The sequence below is a fragment of the Herpailurus yagouaroundi genome, unplaced genomic scaffold (assembly GCF_014898765.1).
Source record: "Herpailurus yagouaroundi ecotype Mexico unplaced genomic scaffold, PumYag 139, whole genome shotgun sequence".
Classification (NCBI taxonomy): Eukaryota; Metazoa; Chordata; class Mammalia; order Carnivora; family Felidae; genus Herpailurus; species Herpailurus yagouaroundi.
Window position 1 is genome coordinate 60,814,525 of NW_024412394.1, and position 11,431 is coordinate 60,825,955.

An 11,431-nucleotide genomic window follows, 5' to 3' on the forward strand; every position below is an offset into this window, starting at 1 on the left:
ATTTCACTGTTTTCATATCACTGTTAGGAACTGTATAAACTTTTCATATTTGTCCACATTTTTGGTTGTTGTTCGTACTTTTAGTGCTTGCACAGAAAGAACCTAAGTCTCAGCCCATCTGAATTCCAACTACAATATGAAACTTGTCCATGAATCTGATTCATATGTAACTAATACATGTGTATCTCAATTAACTGGGGAAGGAGACTAACAAAATTTTGTTTCACATATATGACTCTGTAATAGGAATTGTGAGGAATGTGTAATAATGAGCCCCAGATATACAGAATTTCTAACAAAATCTATTGCCAATGAAATGGGAATTAAAATAATATTTATAGGGTCATTTTTTCTTCATGGAATAACTTACTTGCCAGCTTTCAGTCATGAAGCCTATGTTGACAAAAAAATTAATATTCATGTATTTTTAACGTGCTACAGTTTGTCATTTCATGATTAAATCATATCTGTTTGTAATCATCATCGATAGCTTTATAGGCATAATCACACCAAGATATGATGAATACCAGAAATTATTTTCCATGTTTTTATGTCTAAATGTGTGAGTACTATTTTTGTTCTGTTTTGAGATGCACAATGTAGAATCCATGTTTAAAGAAAATTTTCATATTTCATGTTGTGATTTAAAAGTAGTACATTTCTTCTATTTGTTAAAAAATCAAGAATGGATTTCTGGTTATTGATTTGTGTATACGTGTTTGTTTTTAAATTTTAAGGTAGATTTATATTTCATGATGTTAATAAATTTTACATCTGAAAATCTTATTCAACATATACATACTATATGCATTCCTTGTTGGCAGTTAATTTCACTGTCGGGTGGAGATTTTCTTTAAACTAGCCCACTTTGATAAAAATATTTGAAATATCATGAGTTGTTTATTAAAAGTGCAACAACTGTTATAATCTTCTTAATGAAATATTTCAAACCTTCAAGGCTTTTATGTTGACAAGTCTGTTGAAAATGAGTTTAATATTATTTCTGGGCAGTTGCAGTGTATCTGTTTTGTAATATTTCATTCTCTGTGTTGTTCCTAGAGGTCCTTCTGTAGCGCTATGGTGGAAGAACTGAGGATGTCCCTGAAGTGCCAGCGACGGTTAAAACACAAGCCACAGGCCCCAGTTATTGTGAAAACAGAAGAAGTTATCAACATGCACACATTTAACGACAGAAGGTTGCCAGGTAAAGAAACCATGGCATAAAGCTGGGAGGCCAAACACCCAAGCACAAACTGTCGTCTTTTTTTCCAAACAATTTAGCGAGAATGTTTCCTGTGGAAATATGCAACCTGTGCAAAATAAAATGAGTTACCTCATGCCGCTGTGTCTATGAACTAGAGACTCTGTGATCTAAGCAGTTGCAATGATCAGACTTGATTTGCAAGCATCACGGATCAACCAAGTTACACTGGGTTACACTGTTTATCATGGGTTCCTCCCTTCTTCTGAGTGAATGTGACATGCGCATTTTGTGGCTGGTTTCAAATGCAGTCCAGTAGGAAATTACAGGTTCCTTTTGAAGTCCAACTGTTGCCAGGAGGTGGAAAATCGATGCCCCAAGGGTAACCAGTAAAAAAAAAAAAAATCATTAAAGAATAAAAATACTTGGAATCAGCAAAAACTGTAGTGATACAAGAAACAGTACAGTCTTCTGACACCCAGGTAATAGAGGTGATGATGTTACTAGCCCCCAGCTACTCAGTATAATATCATCTGAATAGACGATATGTGTTTTTATAGGATGTGAAAAAAAATGTAATGCAAAACAAATCTGAATTTCATGGCAAGTGGAATATAAAGCAGATATTCATCAGTACTTTCTTTCTTTCTTTCTTTCTTTTGACAGTCTGTGTCACTGATTGAGATAGAAATGTCAATTACCAAGGCAATAATGTTTTTCTTAAATTTACTAAAGCAGGAGATTTAGCATACAACTCTACCAGATCCTTACCCTACCCCCTTATACCCTTTCCCCAATCCCATCCCCCGAATAAAAGGGCAACAGTTGGTTCAGAGATTCTGAATGAAAAAGGATGATGTTCTGCAATCTTTGTCTTAAGTCGTAAAAGAGGGCTGAGTATTGATGGTTATGTGGAAGACTGAAGCTTTCATTCTAACATTCAGATATGTTCATCTAAACCCTCGTTCCCGCTCTAAATGAACTTGATGGAGCCTGGGCAGATCTCAGTGAAAGGAGAAAGGGGACTGTTCATCTATAGAAAAGTATGTGTGGAGAACTTCGAAGCGGACTGCATTTATCAATACAGTCACAATGTTAAATGAACAAAATTCTTGAGCAGTTTTTTTCAAAAAAATGTTCAGGTTTATTTGTGGAAATGCAAGATTTCTATGAAAATAGTTTTTGTATGGAAATTTTTGTAATACTTTTTATCAACAAAATAAGAACATGTGTTCCTGTCAGGGGTGTGATGCCAAGCATGAATGGTAGTGCGTGTGCACCACCAACGTTTGGTGAAAACTATTTTTATCAAGAAAAAAAGGAATCATAGAAGAGAAATATTTTCAAGTTAGATAATATAAAAGCTAGGTGCACTACCACCACTGCTTACCATGCCACACCCCTGGTTTCCACGAGGCTGATAACATACTGTAATGAACAATTGTGTGTAAAATGGTAAAAGACACAGACCTCTTGACAACATTGTGATAACAGTTGAGTGCACACAGTTTGCTGTTTGAATCCAATGCACAAAATTAAAAAAAAAAACATTAAAATTATGTCCATTTTACTTTCAGCTTTGACTTTCATTTTTCTCTTGTATGTGTAAATGAATGCACAATATGTTCATGGCATTCAGAGAATTCAGGGATTCCTGAAACCTTCTAGATCATCAAGGATGGCCACTTCCCAACCACCTGGAGAAAAGAAGAAAAAGGCTCAGTGATGAACTACACAGATGTAGGAAAAGCTGGACTGGGCTGTAATGTAATCTCTAGGTTTATGGCAGTTTAAATGAGAAAAATAGCAGTTCTAGAAGCAGCAGTCATGATCTTACTTTTTCCACGAGTAGATATTGACTATATTCATAAGGTTGTGTAAGACTGTGTAATGTTTACTAATAGTATATTTGAAGTTTAACCCATGTCCAACTTAAGAATTCCTTGTGCATTGATAATTCAGCTAAAGGAGAGGAGGAGATAGGCTCAATACCAACAAATTAGTAATGATGTGGTTTAGATGTTAACATCCTGACAGAACTTTGTTTTAAAGCAAAAAAGGTAACCATTTAAATTAGAAGTGACCAAAAAAAAAAAAAAAAAAAAGAAAAAAGAAAAGCCTCTGTATTTTTTTAAACTCAGAGAAGTTGCATAATCAAATTGCTGACATCTAATTAAATTAAAAATTAAATGAACAAGTATTTTGAAAATTTCTAGTATCAGTTATTTTAAATTAAAATTCATATTTCCATGATGATTTTGTTACCAAATTTAATTTTGGAGAGGTACACAAGCCACTCCTAAACATCTCAGTATTATTTTTTTTACATGGTAAATAGCCTCAACATATCTCATAAAAATGTTCAGATTTTGGATAATATTAAGTTTTTTTATTGATTAGATTCTAATCAAATTTTAAATCAGTTTTTAATTTTAATTATTCATTATATTAAACTAAATAATAGACAGGAAATTACAACTTTAATTATTTTTAAGAAGTCAGGAAATAATGATTTCAATTTTTCATAAAATGTGGCAGTCATTTTATTCAAGTATTAAAACATTTTGAAAAGTGTAAAAACACCTTCTGTATTTAACTCTAATGGCAATTTAGGATATATAAACAGTGTATAATATTGAATTTTTATCCATTTCCTAAAAGGTTTCTACATTATTGCCAAACAGATATTTCCCTACTTAATAGGTACTTATGCATCTATGAGATACTATTCTTAATCTTAATAAAATCTTGGTTACTTTAAAAATAATTTCAACCAGTGAAAAAATGTGTCTTCTCTCTGGGAAGGTAGTATATTGGAGTAAGCATTTTTCTCTAGCCTAGTACTTAAATTGTAAGAAGGACAGGAAGAGAACACCTATTACAATCAACAACATAACCTGACAACTTCAGGTAATCAATGGAGGTACATATATCATAAGTAACTCCAGCCACTATGAAACACTAGCGGTATGGATTCACATATGCCATAACTAAATAACCCTAACCAGATTAAAACACCAATGATCTATCATCTATCTATCTATCTATCTATCTAATCTATCATCTATCTATCTATCTATCTATCATCTATCTATCTATATTGAGGCTATATAACCCTAACAACTATGAGAATACCAAATCCCAAGGAGAATTCACATATTTACAGATGAACAGCCCTAACCACTATGAGAACACCAAGTTGATATATTTTATCTTACAAATATGTAAATTGGATAAGGATATTTTATGAGTTAAAATGTTTCTAATATTTTACAACTCAATTACATTTTTAATACATGTTCCTTGTTATTATTGAATGAGTATATATCCTAAACACTAATGATTTAAAAGTATTTTAGCAAAATGTTACTTTTTAATATTTGTTTATTTTGAAATATACATACAACAAATTGTATACAACAGAATTATGGCATCTAGTTGTTGTGTACACCACAAATTGATCACCAGGAATAATCTGTTCTATATATTCTGTGACTAGGCTCCTTGTCTCCACCTCCAACTCTGAAATGTAAATTTAAGCCGAGTACTTTCATAGACGAGAGTACCCAGCTGTTTCAGGAAATAGAGCACGCATGTACAGCAAAAGCATCATCAGTGTCTGATCAATGAAAGCAAAGTGTGAATAACAATATGAACTAGGATCACCTGAGAATTATGTTTTCAGGCTTAAAAGATGGTACAATGGCAGTGAAGATTTTGGTCATGACAATCCTGAATGTATCTATAATTTGAGTCACACTGTCCCAATGTGGACTGATGTTTGGCCCTCTGTATGAGACTCCTCTCTTCTTCTGCCTGCTGAGGATCTTATTCTCAATCATGTTGAATCTCCTGTTGCCTCTAATATATATCTTCTCTCTTCTAGATGTATCACTAATTATGGTGGCTTCTAGAGAAGAGGTCCAGGACAGTTCCATTTTATGAGATATTTCTGTATCTCTGATTATGTCTGAATGCTTTTATTCTACTTTCATTAGTAATTATAAATTTTGCTGGGTATAGAGTTCTAAGTTGAAAATAATTTATACCTAGATGAATTTCAAGGTGTCTTTTCATTGCTTTCTTACTTCTAGTCTATTTGTAGAAAAACCTGAAATCATTGAGATCCTTGATGCTTTGTGATTTTTTAAGTTTTCTCTTAGGTTTCTTTGATCTCTTTGTCCCTAGTGTCTCGAAATATTCCAGTGATAGGCATGGATCTACCTTTATTCATCATGCTGGGCTTTTGCTAATTTTTTCTATTTAGGTACTGTTGTCCTTTGGTTTGGGGAAAACTTTCTGAATCATTACTTTGAGGATTTCCTTTACTTTCTCTGTTCACTCTGATGACTTCTCTTGACATTAAATTATTTTCATTTTTATGACTTCTTGTTTTATGGCTGCAATATCTTCTCTTATATCTCTGAAAACATCAATAGCAATCTTATTACATTCCCTTCTTTCTGAAAAGACCTGTTTCATCCAAGTTGCATTTTTCTGTTGGTTTCTTTGGATTCCTATCTTCTATGTTAGAGGTATTCTTCAAATTTTTGTCTTTAATTCTTAGCAGCCTGTTAATAATTAAGAAAAGCGGGGAGCGCCTGGCTGGCTCAGTCGGTTAAGTGTCTGGCTTTGGCTCAGGTCATGATCTCACAGTTTGTGGGTTCAAGCCCCGCATTGGGCTCTGTGCTGACAGCTCAGAGCCTGGAGCCTGCTTTTGATTCTCTCTCTCTCTCTGCTCCTCCCTCATTCATGCTCTGTCTCTCAAAAATAAATAAAAGTTAAAAACATTAAAAAAAATAATTAAGAAAGGGGGACTAAAATATGAGTTGGGAGTTCTACATGCGCAGATGTGTAAGAGAAAATATTTATCTTACTTGAGCTTTGCCATAGATTTATCTAGACGGGCTATTCATTGATGAATTTTTCAAAATGTCCCTATCTTTGGATATTTCCTCTTAGTCCTGTTAGATTCTTAACAAAAAGTTTCTTTTAATTTCTTGCATAGAGATTAAGGTCCTGATGGTCAGTGTTTTGGTAATCATTGTTTAAGAGAACTGGAGATCTCCACATTCTGATTCCAGAACTGAGGTCACTTAACCACCTGTTTCAAATATAGTACTTAGGCTTTCAGCTGGACCTGGAATGCCCTAGCCTGGAGTACTGCATTTTTAATCTTTTCAGAATAACATACTGTCACTGGTGAATTGGTGAAAAAAGCAGGCTCCCAGAAGTCAAGAAGAGGCAAGGGAATATGGAGATCCACTGTTTTATAAATAAATTAAGTCCTCCTGATTGTATTTTCCCTCCTCTATTACTAGTTCTTAATGTACTTTGTACAGCTGGTTCCTGTGCCTTTAAGAATTCTGTGATACAATCGGATTGGTTGACAGCTTCTCACACTGCCCACTTCACATTCTAATTTTCTGAATCTGCTTAGTTAACTATCTTTTGTTCACATGCCTGTCTCCTTCCAAAATTTTGTTGAAATATTCACCTGTCTGTTCTCTTTATTCTTGGAGTTTTATGCATTAAAAAAAATCTGTTTACCATAATTTTTAAGGTTAAGGAGCAAAAATCAATCATACATTTAATCCTTAACTCCTACCTGAAACAAGACCATTCTTTTTAAAGATAATATTATGCAGACATACAATATATGAAGCAAATAAAAACCAGAACTGCTCTGGTTCAAATAGAGAGGTCTGGTCAAACAGACCTTGGTTTTCTAATTGTAAAGAACATACTGTTGCCAATATTTTCTTCTTATGAAATAATTTTTCTAACTCTGTATGTAAGGGGATACTTTCACCATAAAAATGAATTTCACAGAATGGAGCCTAAGAATATTTCTGAAATGGGGAGTAGTTCAATTTTAGTATCTGTCAAATAATGCTAAATTTGGAAGCCAATGTAATTTATGCCCTAAGGGCTTAGGTCTAATTCAAAACATTCCAATTTCTATTATATAAAGCTCAAGAAACATGTGTTATAATGTAGATAAGGAACACTTGGTTAGTGAACCATGCTGAACTGTAAGATTTTAAGAATTCCTCTTTAATATATTGCCTTACACTGTATCTTACTTTCACATTTATTATGAGGATAACTTAAAAATTATTTTTAAACAAATGTATGCCTGCCTGTTTACAAAGGAAAATTGCTGTTTTCCTACATTTCAACTGGAAATTTCTATAATATTATACTTCCAAAAATATAACACTCTCAATCACCAGTATAGTTTACCATAAAGTCAATCTGTAGAGTTTAATATCTAATCCAACATTATTAATGCACTGAAATATCTAACATAAATCATATAGTCCACTCACCTTGATCAATATTCATTAAAGGGGAAATAAAAGACACACTGCACATATGCTCCTTCTATAATATTTTAAAAGTATTTTTTTTAACATTTACCTATATCTCAGCTCCTAATTTAAGGTTTTCACATGGTTTAGGATAGCTGCTACAGCTCCCGCCCCTGTATCCACATTTCTACAAGGAAGAAGGACAAAAGGAAACAAAAAGTTCTCGTTCCTTTCTTGTAAGGTAACATGTGACAAGGTGTATGTTACATTAGTCAAAATTGAGACATAGTCTACACTTAGTTGTAAGGTAGGTTAGGAAAGGTAGACTTGAATTCAGGGATCCATGTGCCAGCTAAAAGTCAAGCGTTTCACTACTAAGGAAAATGGATAAACAGGCATGGGGAAACAAACCCCAATCTCCGCCATCCCTGGAAGTCTACAGTCTCACCCAGCCCCCCAACCCAACCTTGTTCTGTTAACCCCCAATTTACCCATTTCCACTCATGTGCCATCCACTACTTCTCTTGCTCTTTTTTTCTTTATCAGATATTCTCATATCTTACTGCTTTCCTTTATATTCCTATATCTCTTGCCCTAGTGGACCTGGGTTTTCCCCTGTGACATTATTTTTCTTGAAACTCAACAAATGAGAAAGTAGTTGGCAATTTCTTTGCTCTGCACAATGCCTTCACTTGTATTAACTATAATTTGATTCCCAAGAATTTTGTTTAAAAATTTGGGCACTTTAGTTAGAATTGGTCTGTTACCCTGTAGTCTGCCAACACGAATCAATTAAATGTGTGCCCATTTGTTTATATTAAAAAAAAAAACAGTGAATTCACACTATAAACCAAGTTTTGTGTTAGATATCGGGTATGCGAAGCTGATTGAAAAAGAGACATAGTGCCTGCTTGCTGTCATATTTTAGAGTCTAGAGGAGGAGGCTGACCTTAATCAAATATGCTAAATACCTAAATACAAATTACAAAGTGCTGTCAAAAAAGTGTTCCTTTGTGTTAGATTCTGATAAATAAAGAGACCTCCCTCGGTATCTCTCAAGCAGCACAATTTAAGATGTAAAAATATGAAAATTGGTTAATATTTATTATAGATGCACGGAGAAGCATATATTGCTATAATGAGACATATTACTGATTTGTATCTTCCTCCCAGGGGTATATAACTTCTATCGACTTCAAACTTTCACACAGGGTAGGAGTCTTCCAGGTGTGGAGGACATAAACTAAGATGTTAACTATGTTGTTAACACATTACTGCCATTCTATTACTCAGGGTAGAGATTTCTCATTATATGCAAAATATGCCACCATAACTTTACCTAAGGTTTTCTTTGATCCATGCTATTTCCATTTGTGTTGCAGTTTTGTTTTTTTTCCTTTGTCCTCACATAGGTACAAGGAAGAAATTTCACCAGTGGTCTCCCTCTTTTTCAAAAGTTCCTTACTTTTCTTGCAGGGTAGATGTAGACAGCAAGCTAACAATGGATTTATAACACTGATAGCATTCTTGTTGAAACAGGGTGAAACACAGTCAAATATCAATTATTTAGTCCCTGTCCAGAGTTTACCCAAAAAAGGCACTTGAGTTTTTTTCACACAAATGATGGGAAATAAAGGTACAGTATTTTATGAGAGTTTTTAATAAGGAAACTTATTTAGACTAGAGGATTGGGGCACACTTCTCTGAGGAAGTCATGTTTGCACTGGAATAAGAATGATGGGTGGCTCAGGCAGTTGAGCATCTGACTCTTGAATTTGGCGCAGATCATGATCTCAGAGTTTCCTGAGTTTGAGGCCCACATCAGGTTCTGCGCACCTGCATGGAACCTGCTTGGGATTCCCCCTTGCCCCAACCCCCACCCCCACCTCTCTGCCCCTCCCCTGTTCATGCTCTTTCTGTCTCTCTCAAAATAAATGAATAAACTCAGGAAAAAAGAATAAGAAGCAGTTATTTAGCAGAGAAAACATTTCACAAGCCTGTGACAAAGTGTATGTAAAAGTCCTGCGACAGGAGAAACCATGGCACAAATAGTGTTGATGGAGCACAAAGAAGGCATGGGAATATGGAACTGGGATATATTTAAAATACAGCTAGGAGTCAGGGGCACCTGGGTGGCTCAGTCAGGTAAACACCTGACTCTTGATTTTGGCTCAGGTCATGATCTCATGTTCAGGAGATCAAGGCGATGTTGGGTCTGTGCTGAGAGCATGGGGCCTGCTTGGGATTCTCTCTCTCCCTCCCTTTCTGCCCATACCCTACTCAGTCTCTCTCTCTCACTCTCTCTCTACCTCTCTCTCTCTCAAAAATAAATAAATAAACAAATAAACATTAAAAATATAGAGATAGGACCTTAGCAAGGTAGCACAGGTGACCTTAATGATTTATCTTCATCCAAAGAGCAATGGCAAACCTAGTTAAATCTCTTAAACAGAAACAAGATCTTAATTTTTCAAAGACCATTCAGGCTGCAATTTGGAGCACACTTTATGTAGGTACCAGAATAGGTATGAGGAGGTTAGTGAAGAGACCGTATCAATAAGTAGTCAGGGTAAAATATTGTTAGTTTAGATTAAACTAAATTGGTAACAGTAAAAATGAAGAGGAAGAGACAGATTCAAAAGATATTTAGCAGATAAAAATTCACATAATTTCCTGGTGAATTCAATAATAAATATAAAGGTTGTTAATTGTAGCATAATTTACAATGAGTGCTTTATATGAATTACCTCTTCCAACACTTTGAACAACCCTCTGAGGATAGGACTAATACTATCACATTTTATGGACAAGAAAACTACTGAGGAGAACTTAATTTAGAAGGCTTACAGCCATCAAACCCAGGCAGAATAACTCCAATGTTGTTTGGCACTATATTTGGTCATAGCAACAAACAGCAGTGACATCTCAATGGCTAATCGAAATAAAAGTTCATTTCCTATTCATGAAAACTCTACTGTGTGTTTTTAGGTTTTTGTTTGTTTTGTTTCATTTGTTCATGTCTCTCTATGGCTATTACCTTCCCTGTGGTAATTCATAGTCCAGATTGTTCAATCTTTTAGTACCCTCATGAAACCTCCTACAACACCTTTAGAAAGGCTCTTTGGTGGATCCAGTTGGATGGACCTGACCTACTTTAGGGGGCTCACAAGTGCTGTAGGGGGTTGCAGTCTGGAAGGAGAGGAAAATTGGTTTTGTGAGAAATAGTAGTATCAATTATGCTGTGCAAATCTATATAGGATATATGGCTTTCTCAACTAATTGTAATCAACTCAAATAGAAATAGAAGAAAGTATAAGAAATTTCTAGACTTATGAGGAAGAGAATGCATGTAGTTTTTGACACAGGTGGAGATATCTCTGAAATATCCAAGTGGAAACTTCTTGTAAGCAATTCATTATACACGTATGAATTAGAGTCTGGAGTAAACGTATATATATTAAAGTCAGCATCAAAAAGATACTAATTGAAGTAGTGAATGTGAACAAGAAAGTCTCAGTAAAGAGCACTAAGAAGAGATGAGAGTCTAGGACAAAGCCTCACCTACCTCTAAACTTTAATTATTGGATCATGACTGTAGATTTGTAAAGGAGATAGTTAATGCATTGTCAGAGAAATAGGACTATAATGTAAAAAAAAAAAAACAAACAAAAACAAAACAAAACAAAACAAAACAAAACAAAACAAAAAAAAAAACTTTACAGTCTTTCCATGCAACCCAGAGAAGAGTCTATAGAGTTTTGTCTTAGGTTAATGTCTGCAGCCCTTAAAGTCCTATGGATAGGAAATGAGAACATTCTCAAATTATTTGCTGCAGAAATGTGATTAACTTACACTAGCTTTGATGACTAGAAGAACGGTAGAGATATAGAGATTGTAAATCAAGAGTACCTGAGAA

General features: G+C 34.5%; 1 protein-coding gene across 4 annotated transcripts in view; it reads left to right on the top strand.

The window, feature by feature from the left end:
* GRIK2 (glutamate ionotropic receptor kainate type subunit 2) overlaps positions 1–2,777 on the top strand; it is a 663,286-nt gene extending 660,509 nt beyond the window's left edge. The window contains exon 16 of one of the 4 annotated variants that reach the window (XM_040474262.1): positions 1,060–2,777. In XM_040474262.1, coding sequence (XP_040330196.1) covers positions 1,060–1,224 — 165 coding nt within the window. In that variant the 3' untranslated portion in view covers positions 1,225–2,777. The remainder of the gene's footprint in view (positions 1–1,059) is intronic. The other 3 variants (XM_040474263.1, XM_040474267.1, XM_040474265.1) reach the window with 3 other exon arrangements.
* The last annotated feature ends 8,654 nt before the right edge of the window (positions 2,778–11,431 follow it).